The 18,696-nt window shown below is 47.4% G+C and overlaps 1 protein-coding gene and 1 long non-coding RNA gene across 5 annotated transcripts in view; one reads left to right on the top strand and one right to left on the bottom strand.

The window, feature by feature from the left end:
• zbtb40 (zinc finger and BTB domain containing 40) overlaps positions 1–12,800 on the bottom strand; it is a 94,380-nt gene extending 81,580 nt beyond the window's left edge. For 2 of the 3 annotated variants that reach the window (XM_070860106.1, XM_070860107.1), the window contains exons 1-2: positions 11,064–12,238; positions 8,991–9,810 (exon numbers count right to left, since the gene is read on the bottom strand). In XM_070860106.1, coding sequence (XP_070716207.1) covers positions 8,991–9,810; positions 11,064–11,090 — 847 coding nt within the window. In that variant the 5' untranslated portion in view covers positions 11,091–12,238. Of the gene's footprint in view, positions 1–8,990; positions 9,811–11,063; positions 12,239–12,724 lie in introns of those variants that run through there. The other variant, XM_070860108.1, reaches the window with a different exon arrangement.
• Positions 12,801–14,414: 1,614 nt separating this feature from the next.
• Positions 14,415–18,696, top strand: part of LOC139229249 (uncharacterized) — an 83,912-nt gene continuing 79,630 nt past the window's right edge. For both annotated transcript variants that reach the window (XR_011587696.1, XR_011587695.1), the window contains exon 1: positions 14,415–15,085. This is a non-coding gene — a long non-coding RNA (uncharacterized lncRNA). The remainder of the gene's footprint in view (positions 15,086–18,696) is intronic.

Here is an 18,696-nt window from a genome sequence, read left to right as displayed (position 1 = left end):
CAGGCTCAAAAAGTTTTATTTCAAAGATATTTTTTTTTGAAAGCTATCTATTGCTGGGAGTGGAATAAGTTACCCGACCTGAGTTCACCCTGCCTTCGGCCTTCAACTTAATCCGAATATCCGCCCAAAGAACAGAAAACCACCATGGGAGGGAAGGAGGAATTCGAGTATCCAGGCTGAATTCAACACCGTGCACTCTATGGTACGTACAACAATTTGCACTTATATAGCACCTTGAACATATAAAACATCCCAAGGGCCTTCACAGGGAGCGTTATCAAACAAAATTTGACACGAGCCACGTTATACTTTCCTTTATTAGCCGAGACATAGAATACAAGAGCAAGGAGGTTATGCTTGAACTGTATAAAACACTGGTTAGGCCACAGCTGGAGTACTGCGTGCAGTTCTGGTCACCACATTACAGGAAAGTTGTGATTGCACTCGAGAGGGTACAGAGGAGATTTACGAGTATGTTGCCAGGACTGGAGAATTTTAGCTATGAGGAAAGAGTGGATAGGCTGGGGTTGTTTTCTTTGGAGGAGGCTGAGGGGAGATTTAGTTGAGGTGTATAAAATTATGAGGGGCCTGGATAGAGCGGCTCGGAAGGACCTATTTCCCCTAGCAGAGAGGTCATCTCTGCTCAGCGCAGAGATCTTGGAGGGTTGTGGGGCTGGAGGAGGTTACAGAGGTAGGGATGGGCGAGGCCGTGGAGGGATTTGAAAACAAGGATGAGAATTTAAAGATTGTTGCATTGCCGGACTGGGAGCCAATGTAGGTCAGCGAGCGCAGGGGCGATGGATCAACGGGACTTGGTGCGAGTTACAGAGCATTGGCAGCAGATTTTTGGATGAGCTCAAGTTTATAGAGGGTGGAAGATGGGAGGGTGACTGGAGTTTGTTGGAATAGTCAAGTCTAGAGGTTACAAAGGCATGGATGAGGGTCTCAGCAACAGATCAGCTGAGGCAACCACATCACTTGTCGTATAATGCCAATAAATAACGGATAATCAAACCGTTCCACCCTATTTGATGGAGCAGAGCCCTCTTTAAGGTCAGTTCCTATTGAATTACGTGAACTTTCAGCAGATATTCAGTGTACTGTTTTGCAGCATGTAATATTGAGAATCAAGATTGATGCAGAATGCGATGGGCCGAAATGGCCTCCTCCTGCACTGTAAACTTCTAACGTGTGTCTTTCGAGCCCATCCGAAACCCTCAATCTTTCAGTTTTATTAGCAAACTTGCATTTCTACTCAAAGACCATTCCACCAACTGACACTTGAATCTAACAGTAGACTTTGGCTAGACGTTCACTGGATTTCTAATATTGCACTTCGACAGGCTGGTTAGGATCAAAGGAAAACTATCTTAACTTAATGAAGGTACGGAAAGCAAGCACTGTGATCCTGATGGTCGACTCTAGCATGTTCGACAGCACTGCATAGCACGTGAAAACATCTGGGGGAAGAATCTCATTACATCACTATCATCTTCCTCAATCCAGTATTGTATTCCACAACACGACTCACTGCTACAGGTGCTCTTACATTGCATATTGTTACTGCTCCTGTCTGGGGAGAGCAGCCTCCGAGTTTTACATGGGAGGTGGTCCCTCTGGACTCCGTTGTGGAATCTATTTGTGGAATCTATTAGTGGAATCACAGCGACCTGAAACTGCCTGCCTCCATGAATCTAGCAGTACATTCATCGACCTGCATTTCCATGACTACCGTCTTGCTGGAAATATAGAGTACGGCAACAGAGGGAGACACGCTCACCTCATCAGACAGCTGCTCTTCTGTAATGTAAAAAGCTCCTTCAAAGTACATTCAAGAATCCCAATAATAACTGAATCACATAACCTTCTGCAATATAGTCCACTTATGGTATCAGTCAGGTTAACAGTTCACATGAGCTTCTCTTTGGACATTATTTCAAAGATTCAAGATTTCAAAAACTATGCCCAAGAAAAGATCCCGCTAATATAACATAAGAATTAGGAGCGGGAGTCGGCCATTGGGCCCCTCCAGCCTGCACCGCCATTTAATAAGATTATGGCTGATCTTATACATCAACTTCACTCCACTGACTAAAGAAATAAAGGACAGTATCCAATTAAAAACAAGGGCATACAAAGTGGTCAAAACTAGTGGGAGGCCAGAAGATTGGGAAGCTTTTAAAAGCCAGCAAAGAATGACTAAAAAAATGATTAAGAAAGGGAAGATAGACCCCGGCAGCGAAGAGGGCGATTGGATTGCTCGTCACCAAGATCCAGGTCGCTGATTGGAGCGTGGGCAGGTACTACAGGAGCGGCAAGAGATTGTAGAGGGACGTGATCGGGGCCAAGGAGAGGCGCGAGTTCAGGGCCCAGAAGAGGCGAGGGCCCAGGGGCAGCATGGGCCAGCCCACACTGATATGTGTGTGCACTAGGCCCATGCAGCAGAGCTGGTCTCCAGTCGTCCTGGGTAACCCTTGCCAGTGGACCAAGACCTCGCTCTGTCAAGCCCGTGTGGTGGCTGGTGTGCAATGGCCACCACACATTAAAAAAATCCACGCACAGGCATCTTCCACCCTTCAAGATTTAGTTCGGGACCTGGAATATTAGGTCCTTCACTGAAACACCTGTGAACTTTTTGGCATGGAAGCAAGTCATCCTCAACTCGAGGGACTGCCTATGATGATGAGACTACAAAAGTAAACTAGCACAAAATATAAAAACAGATAACAAGAGTTTCTATAGGTATATAAAAAGGAAAAGAGTGGCTAAAGTAAATGTTTGTCCCTTAGAGGACGAGACCAGGGAATTAGTAATGGGGAACATGGAGATGGCAGAAACTCTGAACAAATATTTTGTATCAGTCTTTACGGTAGAGGACACTAACAATATTCCGACAGTGGATAGTCAAGGGTGGAGGACAATCACTAAGGAGGTGGTACTCAGTAAGATAATGGGACTAAAGGCAGATAAATCCCCTGGACCCGATGGCTTGTATTCTAGGGTCTTAAGAGAAGTAGCGGCAGGGATTGTGGATGCATTGGTGGAAGTTAACTAAATTCCCTGGACTCTGGGTAGGTCCCAGCAGATTGGAAAACTGCAAATGTAACGCCCCTATTTAAAAAAGGAGGCAGACAAAAAGCAGGAAACTATAGACCAGTTAGCCTAACATCTGTGGTTGGGAAAATGGTGAAGTCTATTATTAAAGAAGCAGTAACAGGACATTTGGAAAAGCAAAATTCGGTCAGGCAGAGTCAAAATGGATTTATGAAGGGGAAGTCATGTTTGACAAATTTGCTAGAATTCTTTGAGGATGTAACGAATAGGGTGGGTAAAGTGGAACCAGTGGATGTGGTGTATTTGGACTTCCAGAAGGCATTTGACAAGATGCCACATAAAAGGTTACTGCACAAGATAAAAGTTCACGGGGTTGGGGGTAATATATTAGCATGGATAGAGGATTGGCTAACAAACAGAAAACAGAGTCGGGATAAATGGTTCATTCTTTGGTTGGCAATCAGTAACTAGTGGCGTGCCGCAGGGATCAGTGCTGGGACCCCAACTATTTACAATCTATATTAATGACTTGGAAGAAGGGACCGAGTGTAATGTAGCCAAGTTTGCTGACAATACAAAGATGAGAGGAAAAGCAATGTGTGAGGACACAAAAAATCTGCAAAAGGACATAAGACAGGCTAAGTGAGTGGGCAAAAATTTGGTAGATGGAGTATAATGTTGGAAAGAGTGAGGTCATGTACTTAGGCAGAAAAAAATCAAAGAGCAAGTTATTATTTAAATGGAGAAAGATGCAAAGTGCTGCAGTACAGCAGGACCTGGGGGTACTTGTGCATGAAACACAAAAGGATAGTATGCAGGTACAGCAAGTGATCAAGAAGGCCAATGGAATCTTGGCCTTTATTGCAAAGGGGATGGAGTATAAAAGCAGGGAAGTCTTGCTACAGTTGTACAGGGTATTGGTGAGGCCACACCTGAAATACTGCATGCAGCTTTGGTTTCCATATTTACGAAAGGATATACTTGCTTTGGAGGCAGTTCAGAGAAAGTTCACTAGGTTGATTCTGGGGATGAGGGGGTTGACTTATGAGGAAAGGTTGAGTAGGTTGGGCCTCTACTCATTGGAATTCAGAAGATTGAGAGGTGATCTTATCGAAACATGTAAGATTATGAGGGGGCTTGACAAAGTGGATGCAGAGAGGCTGTTTCCACTGATGGGGAGACTAGAACTAGAGGGCATAATCTTAGAATAAGGGGCCGCCCATTTAAAACTGAGATGAGGAGAAATTTCTTATCTGAGGGTTGTGAATCTGTGGAATTCGGTGCCTCAGAGAGCTGTGGAAGCTGGGACATTGAATTAACTTAAGACAAAGATAGACAGATTCTTGACTGATAAGGGGATAAGGGGTTATGGAGAGCGGGCAGCGAAGTGGAGCTGAGTCCATGATCGGATCAGCCAAGATCGTATTAAATGGCGGAGCAGGCTCGAGGGGCTGTATGGCCTATTCCTGCTCCTATTTCTTATGTTCTTATGTTCCTACACTATCCCCATATCCCTTGATTCCCTTAATATCCAAAAATCTATCAATCTCTATCTTGATTATCCTCAAAAATTGAGCTTCCACAGCCCTCTGGGCCAGAGAATTCCAAAGATTCACCACCCTCTGAATGAAGAAATTTCTCCCCATCTCAGTCTTAAATGGCTGACCCCTTACTCTGAGACTGTGACCCCTGGTTCTCGACTCCCCAGCCCGGGGAATCTTCCTCACTGCATCTGTAAGAATTTTGTATGTTTCAATGAGATCACCTCTCATTTTTCTAAACTCCAGAGAATATAGGCCTAGTCTACTCAATCTCTCCTCATACGACAATCCCCCCATCCCAGGAATCAGTCTGGTGAACCTTAGTTGCACTCCCTCTATGGCATCCTTCCTAAGGTAAGGAGACCAAAACTGTACACAATATTCCCGGTGTGGTCTCACCAGGGCCTGATATAATTACAGTAAGATGTCTTTACTCTTATACTCAAATCCTCTTATAATAAAGGCCAACATGCCATTTGCTTTAATCACTTGCTGTACCTGCATGTTAACTTTCAGTGATTGGTGTACAAGGACACCCAGGTCCCTCTGAACACCAACATTTCCCAATCTCTCACCATTTAAAAAATACTCTGCTTTTCTATTTTTCCTACCAAAGTGGATAACTTCACATTTCTCCACATTATATTACATTTGCCATGTTCTTGCCCACTCACTTAGCCTGTCTATATCCCCTTGAAGCCTCTTTGCATCCTCCTCACAACTTACATTCCCACCGAGCTTTGTATCATCAGCAAACTTGAATATATTACATTTGGTCCCCTCATCCAAATCATTGATATAGATTGTGAATAGCTGGGGCCCAAGCACTGATCCGTGCGGTACCCCACTAGTTACAGTCTGCCAACCCGAAAATGACCCGGTTATTCCTACTGTTTTCTGTCTGTTAACCAATCCTTAATCCATGCTAGTATATTATCCCTAATTCTTGAGCCCTAATTTTGTTTAATAACCTCTTATGTGGCACCTTATCGAATGCCTTTTGAAAATCCAAATACACCACATCCACTGGTTCCCCTTATCTATTCTGTTAGTTGCCTCAAAAAACTCTAACAGATTTCTCAAACATAATATGGCACACATGGAGGCCAGTCAGCCCACCATATCTGCATGGGGTCTTTACTAGAGCAATGAGTCAGCCTTGACTCAGTGACCGCACTCTAGCCTGAGAGTCAGAAGGTCGTGGATTCAAGTTGCACTCCAGAGATGACTGCACAAAATCTAGACTGACACTCCAATACAGTACTGAGGGAGTGCAACACTGTTGACGGTGCCACCTTTTGGATAAGATGTTAACCGAGGCCCCATCTGCCGGTTCAGGTGGATGTAAAAGATCCCATGGCACTTGAAGAAAAGCAGGAGACATCCTCAGCATTTATCCCACTAAAAACAAATGATCTGTTCATTGACCTCATTGTTGTTTGTGGGACCATGCTGGGCAAAAATAAACTGCCACATTTGCAACATTGAGCATAGCTGGCGAACTATTGGCTGAGAAATCCATTCGCAACTTTGGCTGGACCACCTAAGGGTACATTGGGCCTCACTCTCCTCTGCCAAAATCACCCACTACTTCAGGATCACCCTGGTCAACAAACCTCCAGCTTGTTATCGGCACAACTGACTATCTCGATAAACCTCTCTCCAGCGTCACCTCCAACAAGTGCGAGGAGCTCAGGTCACTAAATAAAGACCGTCCATTCAGCTGCCTATACTTAGCCCACTATGCCCAACTCCCCCCCCCCCCCCCCCCCCCCATCCCCAGGACCCCGACCTCTTTCTAGTTTCTCTCCAGGCCCCTCTCCATGCCCTTTCTGAGCTCATTTCCTCAAAGGATCCAGCACTTGTTCCCTTGACCCCATTCCCAATAAACAGCTGATCACCCAACTTCCCTTCCCAGCATCCGCATTAACTGACATTGGGAATGGTTCCCAATCCTCAAGAACTGTTTCCCTCTTTCAAAGCCACCGTATCACCCCCTCTTCAAAACATCCACTTTTGACCCTTCCATCCCGGCAAACCCACGACCTCAATGTCTTATTTCATCCCGAGGTGAGCTTCTAACCCCATATCCTCTCCATGACAAAGACTGTCTGCTTCCACTTCCATAACGTCGCTCACCTCCGCCCCTGCCTCAGTCCATCTGCGCTGAAACCCTGATCCAATGCTCTCGCATTCTTCACCCCCTGTAAACTTCCACTGATCCAAAACTCTGCTTCTGAATCCAGTCTACATCAAATCCCACTAACCGCACCCCCTGCCTTTGTTGTCTTACATTGGCTCCCAGTCCCCCAATGTCTCAGGTTTAAAATTCTCAGCCTTATGTTTTAAACCTCTTCATGGCCTCACCCCTTCCTATCTCAGAAACTTCCCTCCCCCAAACTCTCTATTCCACTGACTGGTCTCGTAAGTCCCCGCCTCGCTTTGCCCCACCATTGGTGGCCATGCTGTTAACCACATAAGCCTCATGCTCTAGAATTCCCTCCCTAAGCCCCTACGCCTCTCCAAATCACTCTCTTCCTTCAAGACCCACCAAGCTTCTGCTGAACGCTCCTAAAATCTCAGTCGGCTCAACGTCCATTTTATTTTTGATTACATCTCAATGAAGCGCCTTGAGACACTTTTCTACATTAAAGTGCTAAATGGATTCAAGTTTTGTTATAGACATTACAGCAGTAACTGCACTTCAAAAGTACTTCACTGACTTTGGAACATCCTGAGGATATAAAAGATGGCGTATAAATTCAAGTTCTTTCGTTCTATTTAATTGGCGAATTACTTCAACAGGACCTAATTGTCCAATATTGCATTCCTGATTCTCAGGCATATAAACTAGCATCAACGGGTCACCACATTATTCCCAAAGTGGTCGACCAATAATAAAACTATAAATAACAAGGACATATTAATATTGCTGAAGAGCTGACCTGAAATATCAATCAAGAACCAGCCGCACTCCTGTTCATTGTTGGCTGAGTACCCATGTTAGGTTTATAGGATTACATCGGATATACGGCACAGAAACAGGCCTTTGCCGACGTTTATGCTTCACTCGAGCCTCCTCCCGTCTTTCCTCATCTAAATCTATCAGCATAACCCTCTATTCCCTTCTCCCTCATATGCTTGTCTAGCCTCCCCTTAAATGCATCGATACTATTCGCTTCAACCACTCCCTGTGGCAGCGAGTTCCACATTCTCACCGCTCTCTGGGTAAAGAAGTTTCTTCTGAATTCCCTTTTGGATTTCTTGACTATCGGATATTGATGGCCTCCAGTTTTGCTCCCCCACAAGTGGAAACACTATGTATCAAAGCCTTTTATAATTTTAAAGACCTATATTAGGTCACCCCTCAACCTTCTCTTTTCAGGAGAAAGGAGACCCAGCCTGTTTATCCTTTCCTGATAGGTGTACCCTCGCATTTCTGGTATCATCCTTGTAAATATTATTTGCACCCTCTCCAGTGCCTCTATATCCTTTTTATATCTCCAGCATTGAAGCACTGACCACACTCGACCAGCTCCGTTGGGCGGGCCACATTGTCCGCATGCCCGACCCAAGACTCCAAAAGCAAGCGCTCTACCTGGAACTCCTACACGGCAAGCGAGCCCCAGGTGGGCAAAGGAAATGCTTCAAGGACACCCTCAAAGCCTCCTTGTAAAGCGGACCATCCCCACTGGCACTTGGGAGTCCTTGTAGAACCCCACTTCCTACTTCCTTCCACTCTGAATAGCTTCCCTTTACCCTTATTCTCTGCTTTCTGTCATGAAGCCAGCTAGCTCTCCAGGACTCTTTGCCATCTCGGATTGCGAGCGGTTGAGAGACATTTCCTATAAACCCAAATTTTTTAATGACTGAAACTCACGATGTTTTATTGATATCGAAATGTTTCATCAACCCTGTGCTCGCTGACATACATTGATTATGCAACGCCTCGATTTCAAAATTCTCATCCTTATTTTCAAATCCCTCCATGGTCTCATCCCTCCCTATCTCTGTAATCTCCTTTAGCCCCACAACCCCCCCAACCCCACATGTCTGCGCTCCTCTATTTCTGCCCTCCTGAGCATCCCCGATTATAAATCGCTCCACCATCGGTGGCCGTGCCTTCGGTTGCCTAGGCCCCAAGCTCTGGAACTCCCTGTCTAAACCTCTCTACCTCTCTACCTTTCAAGACACTCCTTAAAGCCTACCTCTTTGACTAAGTCTGCCCTAATTTCTAATTATGCGGCTCGGTGTCAAATTTTTATCTTGTAACATTCCTGTGAAGCACCTTGGGACGTTTCACTACATTAAAGGCGCTATATAAATACAGGTTGTTGTTGTCTGTTGACTTTGGTTGCCCAGATAAATTCACAGCAAAAGAAGTGTGTGTGGCACCTGGTATTGAGAGCTTCTCTCTCTTGCTGGGAGGCTCACTGAGCACATCTTCACCCTCAGCACAAGCTGGGGAATTACTAACATCCTGGATGTCAGCGATATTGCTGTCTGGTAAACTTTCTTGGTGCTCAGCATCTTGCTTTGGATCAACAGTATCAACAAACAGAATATTTTCCTCGGAGGCAAGTGCAGCTCCAGCAGTTTCAAAGCCTTCTGCACTAGCGCGGTTTAATCCTTGCAGAGAAAGGTTTTGTTCTGCTTCCCCAGCTATTTCAGTACTAATAGGAGCAGACTCCTCACTTTTGTCTGGTCCTTGCACTGCGCAGTGCTCGTGTGTCTCTGCTGGACTTTGTGCAACTAGATACTGCACAGCTTCAGCAGGTCTAGCAGCCTGCATTTCACTTGTCGCAGTGTGTTTCATTAGGTTTGCCACTATATTCTTGCAGCTCACAGCGATGTCAAACATCTGCAAATTGTCAGCAACAGAAACCACTTTGGTGAAGTTGTGCTTGCCTGGTGGAACTTTGCCCGTATAGACCATCTCCAAAAGAATAGCAAACTCTTCGGGGCAGACAACAGCCTGGTCAATGGAGATTATGTCTGTGTTGTCCAGTAGAGATTTAAACAGCAAACTGGAGGCGGCCAGCACCAGTTTGTGCGCTCGGAACTGCGTGTTTCCGATGAGTAAAGTGCAATCGCAAAACTGCTCCTCTTTTCTCAGGGTGTACAGCTGCTGCATGAGCTGCCTGCTGTAGTTAGGCAACTCCATGGTGTCAGAGGGCTTCAAACTGCTCCTCAGGGCGGCTCTTCCAGACCCTACCTTTAAACAGTAAAGAAGAATCGTGGATGAACCTTGTGACATATCAGTACAATTGATTCTCATTTTTATCACATCAGTTTACCACAAAGTATCTATTTATCAGCGTACATATACTGGGGCAATGAAGGTACACAGGGTTCTGATGAAAGATCATCGGCCTGAAACGTTAACTTTGTTTCTCGCGCCACAGATGCCGAGTGTTTCCAGTATTTTCGGGTTTTATTTCAGATTTCCAGCATCCGCAGTGTTTAGCTTTCATTTTATATATACTGTATTGAAATACTGCGGTACACAACAGATTCTCATTCAGCAATCCCTTGCAGCAATTCTGTCCACCCGCAATACTACCCTCCGCGAGCCTCAATTAACCTCTTGAACAAGTTACAATTATAAAGCAATCTTTTACTCCATTACAAAAGCTAATGTTACAACGGGTGCAGTGCAGAAAGGAGAGCGAACAATGCGCTGAGTGTTCTATTGGTGCAGTCACACTCCCACTGACCCACTGTACTTTGCCTGTCTAGCTGGCCTAGCCTTCATTTGGAGCACGATTAAAATCATCAAGAATATTACCAGCACTTAAGCCACTTTAAATAAAGCACCTTTCAATGAGACACCAGTTAGAAATTTGAAGCCATTGTTTGGATCCTCTGAAAAGTTAAACGAAACATTCAGGACAACTTTGTGTTTGACAGTTATGAGTAACTCAAAAATTTCACTGCTTCATTTGAAATGTCAGGATTGGATAACTATGAACGACTGCAGTGCAGGCACAGGACAGAATGTCGTTTATAGTATGTAATCGTATACCCATGTCAGAGGGTTAGCATGGCACGGTTGGTAGCCTTTTGCTTCTGGTCAGAATGTAGTGGGTTCAAGCCCCAACATTCGGATTTAAACACAGTACTGAAGAAGTGCTGCACTGTTCGGATGGGACATTAAACCAAGGCTCCTCGGTTTGTCGGTTCAGACATTGAAAAAGTAGGAAGTTCTGTATCTTACTAACTATCCTTCCTCAACCAATACCACTAAAAAAACACACCAGCAACATCCTTCAGTCAGTCACTGGACTCCAAAGTAATTCAATGTGTGAAGTGCTTTCAGAATCGGTGTACAAACTTACTACTTACACAAGTTGAATAAACACAATGTGAAGCAGAATAAGGTGGGAATAGTTAATGTGCTTTTTAGATTAAAGGGAAGTCTTTGCTACTGAACTGAAATGTTATAAGGGAAGGCATCTGTATACTTACTGATGTGTTGCAGCTGGCCTTTTCCATTGCAGGAAAGTCTGTATTCGAGGTAGTGCAGGAGCAAACCTCGTGTACAACTTCACTGGAAGTGGGGGCAATGAGCAGCAGAGATTATTCATAATGTCACCTCTGGGTACAGAAGGGAGTTTTATATAGAATTTGTCCTTTAAACAAATTCCAAAGAGGGAAAAAAAAACAGCAACCACTGTATGGATATCTGTTTTAAAACATTTAGCAATTATCCAACAATTCAGCAGAATCTCCATTCCTTTAGAAAAATAAAATCCTGATCAGTGCAAGAGGAGGGGCCCCCTAAAATGATTCTGGCAAATCTGCTTCCATTGCTAGAATTGCTAACTAAATTGGGAGGTTTGCTGAACTTAAATTGTCTTTTCATAAACTTGCCTTAGATGCTGTGAAGATAGTGCGGTTCAAACTTTTAAAAGAGCACCCTCTATTATAACTAGTGTACAATCATTGGGAGGGTTGGGGAACCGGAAGAGAAAAAAGTGATGCGACACCTAACTTTGAAATATGCAGGGATGTGGTAATGTATAGAGATCATAGTTAAGCCAGAGTATAAAATGTACTTTTTGGAAAATAGATCAAATCTGATAGCTTGACTATACAGCATTTTCAGACATGAAAGGGCTGCAAATTTGGTCAAAGCAGTTCTGAAACTAACAGGAATCTGATGGTACAATTCTGAGCTGCCCTAGCTGACAGTAAACAAAACCAGTGCAAAATGGTGTGCTTGTTACAGATTAAAGGAAATCATGCTCCAATATGCAACATATTGCATTATATAGCACCTTTAACATAGCTTTACCAAACTGTTAGGAAAAACAGACACTGCTTCAAATGCTTGGTCCAAAAGGCAGGAGAGGCAGAGTGGTTTAAGAAGGGAATTTCAGTGTGAGGAACCTAGATGACTAAAGGCATGGCTGACAGGTTGTAGAGCTGCAGGAAGGTAGTTTGGAAGGTGTGAAGCCATGAAGAATTTTAAACACAAGGATTGATGGGACAGGACCCAATGCAGGTCAGCGAGGTGAGCAGGACTTGACATTGCATAGGATAGAGCCAGCAGTGTTAGGATGCGTTAAAGTTAACAGAATGTGAAGAATGGGAGGCGGGCCAGGAGAGCATTTGAGTATTTAACTATGTGAAGGGAAGGATGGGGAGCAGAGGCAGGTGATGTGGAGCTGCAAGGAGGGAGTATTTATGATGGAGAGGATATGGGCTTGGAGGGTCAGCTCAGGGTCAAACAGGATGCTGTGGTTGTGAAATGTCTCAACTACATGCCCGAAAACTCATCTGCCGGAACCAGCAGCCTGTTCTCCCAACCACATCACCGCCTTGATGCAGACCCTGGACAGTCACCGCCTGGCGCAGTGTGACCGGGAGATCCAAATAACCGCTCCAGCGTCTGAATCGGCGGGAAGGACCAATAACCCGCGCGGGGGGGGGGGGGGGGGGGAAGCACTGAGAGTCACCCCGGTTGTTAATTGGTCACAGCCCGGCCCAAAAATCTGGCCTGGGGTCCCGGCACCCTGGCTCCGAGGGCCGGGGCTGCCGGCCCACAGTCGAACAGCTAGGGATTGGGGTGCCCCAGGCCCCGCACCACCCTGCCCCACACTGACTCCCCTTATATATATACACACCTGCCCCACTCTCTCTCTCTCTCTCTCTCTCTCCTCTCCCGGGCCCCACAGAGCCGCCAACCGGCTCCCGCTCCCCACTTCCGGCCCCTCTCACTTCCCAACAGGAAGCACTTCCGCTTGCAGTCACAATGCGCAGGCCCAGACCCGGCTGCAGTCACAATGCGCAGGTCTACACACGGGCCCGGCCGCTCTCTCACAGTGCGCAGGCCCAGACCCAGCCGCTCTCTCGCAGTGCGCAAGTCTACACACGGGCCCGGCCGCTCAGTCACAGTGCGCAGGTCTACACACTGGCCCAGCCGTTCAGTCACAGTGCGCAGGCCCAGACCAAGGCCGCTCAGTCACAGTGCGCAGGTCTACACACGGGCCAGGCCGCTCAGTCACAGTGCGCAGGCTCGATACCAGAGCCATTTTGCAGTGCAGTTGTTGTCGCGATGTAGGAAAAGCGGATTGCGAGAATGACCAGAGAATCTGTTTTTCTTATGCTGGTTGAAGGATAAATATTGGCCCCAGGACACCGGGGAGAACTCCGCCGCTCTTCTTCCAATAGTGGCCATGGGATTTTCTACATCCACCTAACGTCTCATCGGAAAGGCGGCCCCTCCGACAGTGCGGGGCTCCCTCAGTACTGCCCCTCCCACAGTGCGGCACTCCGTCAGTACTGCCCCTCTGACAGTGCGGCACTCCGTCAGTACTGCCCCTCCGACAGTGCAGCGCTCCCTCAGTACTGCCCCTCCCACAGTGCGGGGCTCCCTCAGTACTGCCCCTCCCACAGTGCGGCGCTCCCTCAGTACTGCCCCTCCCACAGTGGGGCGCTCCCTCAGTACTGCCCCTCCCACAGTGCGGCGCTCCCTCAGCACCGCCCCTCCGACAGTGCGGCACTCCCTCAGTACTGCCCCTCCGACAGTGCGGCACTCCGTCAGTACTGCCCCTCCGACAGTGCGGCGCTCCCTCAGTACTGCCCCTCCCACAGTGCGGCGCTCCCTCAGTACTGCCCCTCCGACAGTGCGGCGCTCCCTCAGTACTGCCCCTCCGACAGTGCGGCACTCCCTCAGCACGGCCCATCCGACAGTGCGGCACTCCGTCAGTACTGCCCCTCCGACAGTGCGGCGCTCCCTCAGTACGGCCCCTCCGACAGTGCGGCGCTCCCTCAGTACGGCCCCTCCGACAGTGCGGCGCTCCCTCAGTACTGCCCCTCCGACAGTGCGGCGCTCCCTCAGTACTGCCCCTCCGACAGTGCGGCACTCCCTCAGCACGGCCCATCCGACAGTGCGGCACTCCGTCAGTACTGCCCCTCCGACAATGCGGCGCTCCCTCAGTACGGCCCCTCCGACAGTGCGGCGCTCCCTCAGTACGGCCCCTCCGACAGTGCGGCACTCCGTCAGTACTGCCCCTCCCACAGTGCGGCACTCCCTCAGCACGGCCCCTCCCACAGTGCGGCACTCCCTCAGTACTGCCCCTCCCACAGTGCAGCGCTCCCTCAGCACTGCCCCTCCGACAGTGCGGCGCTCCCTCAGTACGGCCCCTCCGACAGTGCGGCACTCCCTCAGCACGGCCCCTCCCACAGTGCGGCACTCCCTCAGTACTGCCCCTCCCACAGTGCGGCGCTCCCTCAGCACTGCCCCTCCGACAGTGCGGCGCTCCCTCAGCACTGCTCCTCCGACAGTGCGGCGCTCCCTCAGCACTGCCCCTCCGACAGTGCGGCGCTCCCTCAGCACTACCCCTCCCACAGTGCTGCACTCCCTCAGTACGGCTCCTCCCACAGTGCGGCACTCCCTCAGTACTGCCCCTCCCACAGTGCAGCGCTCCCTCAGCACTGCCCCTCCGACAGTGCGGCACTCCCTCAGCACTGCCCCTCCGACAGTGCGGCACTCCCTCAGCACTGCACCTCCGACAGTGCGGCACTCCCTCAGCACTGCCCCTCCGACACTGCGGCGCTCCCTCAGTACTGCACTGTGAGATGTCAGTCTAGATTTTTGTCAAGTCTCTGGAGTGGGATTTGAACCCACAATCTGCCTCCGAGGCGAGAGTGCTACCCACTGAGCCACAGCCACTCCTATTGCTGTCTCACCCGTTACTATTTTTCTCTCCTGTCACTGTCTCTCTGCTCTGTAGTCTGCAGTTCTGTATTTTCTGTTGCAGGATTCTCCAATTTAAAACCATCATCCATCAGAAGAAGCAACAACAGTAGTGCTGAGCTCCCATAATCCCCAGTGCCAGTGAAATGTATTAATCTCAGAGCCCTGTTGATGGCTCTGCCAGTGTTAGTGTCACCCAGGAAGACAGTCACGGCAGCCATTGCATTCATCAGTCGTGGGAAGAAGAGCAAATAAAGAGAAGCAGGAGGCAGCTCTAAGATCCAAGGTAACTGGGAGGTGAGATAGTCTCAAAATCTGAGTGGGATTAAAGGGACAGTGGCAGTGTGGATATGAAATTGGCTAAAGGGGCAGAAAGCCGAGAATTGCGGTGAACGGTTATTTTTCAGACCGGAGGGCAGCGTGCCGTACTGTTGGGACCGTTGCCCTTTGATGTATACTAATGACCTGGACTGGGTATACAGGGCATCATTTCAAAGGTTGCAGATGACATGAAACTGGGAAATATAGTAAACCGTGAGGAGAATAGTAAGATTTTCAGGAGGACAGAGACAGACTGGTGAAATGGGCAAATAAATGGCAAATGAAATTTAATGCAGAGAAGTGTGAACTGATTCATTTTGGTCGGAAGAATGAAGAGGCAATATAAACTAAAGGCTACAATTTTAAAGCGGGTGCAGGAACAGGGACCTAGGTTTGTAGGTGACAGGACAAGTTGTGAAGGCAATTAAAAAGGTATATGGTATCCTTGGCTTTATAAATAGAGGCATAGAGAACAAAAGCTAGGAAGTTATGCTAAACCTTTTTAAAACACTGGTTAGGCCCCAGCTGGAGTATTGTGGCCAATTCTGGGCACCGCACTTGAGGAAGGATGTCAAGGCCTTGGAGAGGGTGCAGAGTAGATTTCCTAGAATGGTTTCAGGGATGGGGGAGCTCACTTACATGGAGAGACGAGAGAAACTAAGGTTGTTCTCCTGATAGTCATTCATAGACAGTCCCTCGAACTCGAGGAAGACTTGCTTCCACTAAAAATGAGTTCTCAGGTGACTGAATAGTCCAATACGGCAATTACAGTCTGTCATAGGTGGGACAGACAGTGGTTGAAGGAAAGGGTGGGTGGGGAGTCTGGTTTGCCGCACGCTCCCTCCACTGCCTGCACTTGGTTTCTGCATGTTCTCGGCGATGAGACTCGAGGTGCTCAGTGCCCTGCCAGATGCACTTCCTCCACTTAGGGCGGTCTTTGGCCAAGGACTCCCAGGTGTCGGTGGGGATGTTGCATTTTATCAAGGAGGCATGGAGGGTGTCCTTTAAACATTTCCTCTGCCCACCTTGGGCTCGCTTGCCGTGTAGGAGTTCCAAGTAGAGCGCTTGCTTTGGGAGTCTTGTTGGCCTGGTCGAGGACACTAGTGCATCTGTCCTCCCAGGGGATTTGCAGGATCTTGCGGGGACATTGTTGGTGGTATTTCCCCAGCAATTTGAGGTGTCTATTGTTTATGGTCCACGTCTCTGAGCCATACAAGGGGGCGGGTATCACTACAGCCTGTAGACCATGAGCTTGGTGGCAGATTTGAGGGAAGAGTAGAGAAGGACCTGAGGAAGTTATCTGCCAGGGCCAGGCCACAATTGTAATCACAAGAGAAACGTAGCCAGAAGCTAGTTCTTCAAGGACATAGCATTCTTGAGGCAAGTGCCACTTGAGCTACATAGCCTACAATCAAAGGGGAAGCAGGATTGTGGGCCAAAGAGGGAGACATGGTGATGGGAATTAGATTCCCCTACACTAGTACCGGGATTGATTTTTATGACTGGCACAGAATTGTGAATTGTGAATTCCAATCATCCCAAGGCCCCCAACCTTGCACCCATTCACTAGACACTTTGCTAACATGAATTCTATGCTTGCAACATCTCTCAGAAGTCAGGAACAGAACACCCTGAATGACAAACCAATGATGCACTTGACCTTCTGTGCTGACAATGGGGTTGTTGTTCTTTGCCTTTGGTCAATGCCTTAAGATGTGTGTTCAAATCTTTAGTTGAACCACGAGTTATGTTTAATGTTTGTTCACATTTGTCCTGTTTTGACAATTTGTACAAATCAATTTGTCCATTTTTCCCTCTTAAAATAACTGCTCTATTGCTTCTTCGATGACACAAAACTTGGAAGTATGGTGAACAATGAGGAGGAGAGTAATAGACTTCAAGAGGAGGAGACAGGCTGGTGGGATGGGCAGACACGAGGAGAGGCAATATCAACGAAAGGGTACAATCCATAAACAGACATGAGCACATAAGAGCACAGGAAATAGGAGCAGGAGTAGGCCAAACAGCCCCTCGCGCCCGCTTCGCCATTTAATACGATCATGGACTCAGGTCCACTTCCCTGCCCGCTCCCCATAACCCCTTATCCCCTTATCGTTTAACAAACTGACTATTTCTGTCTTAAATTTATTCAATGTCCCAGCTTCCACAGCTCTCTCAGGCAGCGAATTCCACAGATTTACAACCCTCTGAGAGAAGAAATTTCTCCTCAACTCAATTTTAAATGGGCAGCCCCTTATTCTAAGACCATGCCCCCGAGTTCGAGTCTCCCCCAGCAATGGAAACATTCTTTCTGCATCCACCCTGTCAAGCCCCCTCATAATCTTGTACATTTCGATAAGATCACCTCTCATTCTTCTGAATTCCAATGAATAGAGGCCCAACCTACTCAACCTTTCCTCATAAGTCAACCCCCTCATCCCCGGAATCAACCTAGTGAACCTTCTCTGAACTGCCTTCAAAACAAGTATATCCTTTCGTAAATATGGAAACCAAAACTGCACGCAGTATTCCAGGTGTGGCTTCACCAATACCTTATATAGCTGTAGTTAGACTTCCCTGCTTTGCTACTCCATCCCCTTGCAATAAAGGCCAAGATACCATTGGCCTTCCTGATCACTTGCTGTACCTGCATACTATCCTTTTGTGTTCCATGCAAAAGTACCCCCAGGTCCCACTGTACTGCGGCACTTTGCAATCTTTAAATAATAACTTGCTCTTTGATTTTTTTTCTGCCAAAATGCATGACCTTACACTTTCCAACATTATACTTCATCTGCCAAATTTTTGCCCACTCACTTAGCCTGTCTGTCCTTTTGCAGGTTTTTTGTGTCCTCCTCACACATTGCTTTTCCTCCCGTCTTTGTATCGTCAGCAAACTTGGCTACATTACACTCAGTCCCTTCTTCCAAGTCGTTAATACAGATTGTAAATGGTTGGGGTCCCAGCACTGATACCAGTGGCATCCCACTAGTTACTGGTTGCCAACCAGAGAATGAACCATTTATCCCGACTCTCTGTTCTCTTAGTTAGCCAATCCTCTATCCATGCAAATATATTACCCCCAACCCCATGAACTTTTATCTTGTGCAGTAACCTTTTATGTGGCACCTTGTCAAATGCTTTCTGGAAGTCTAAATACACCACATCCACTGGTTCCCCTTTATCCACCCTGTTCGTTACATCTTCAAAGAACTCCAGCAAATTTGTCAAACATGACTTCCTCTTCATAAATTCATGCTGACTCTGCCTGACCGAATTTTGCTTTTCCAAATGTCCTGCTACTGCTTCTTTAATAATAGACTCCAACATTTTCCCAACCACAGATGTTAGGCTAACCGGTCTATAGTTTCCTGTTTTTTGTCTGCCTCCTTTTTTAAATAGGGGCATTACATTTGCAATTTACCAATCTACTGGGACCTCCCCAGAATCCAGGAAATTTTGGTAACTTATAACCAATGCATCCACAATCCCTGCCGCTACTTCTCTTAAGATCCTAGGATTCAAGCCATCAGGTCCAGGGGATTTATCTGACTTTAGTCCCATTACCTTACTGAG

Source organism: Pristiophorus japonicus, chromosome 18 (genome assembly GCF_044704955.1).
Source record: "Pristiophorus japonicus isolate sPriJap1 chromosome 18, sPriJap1.hap1, whole genome shotgun sequence".
Classification (NCBI taxonomy): domain Eukaryota; kingdom Metazoa; phylum Chordata; class Chondrichthyes; family Pristiophoridae; genus Pristiophorus; species Pristiophorus japonicus.
The sequence above is the reverse complement of the archived record's forward strand: the minus strand, read 5'-3'. Positions and strand labels throughout refer to the sequence as shown.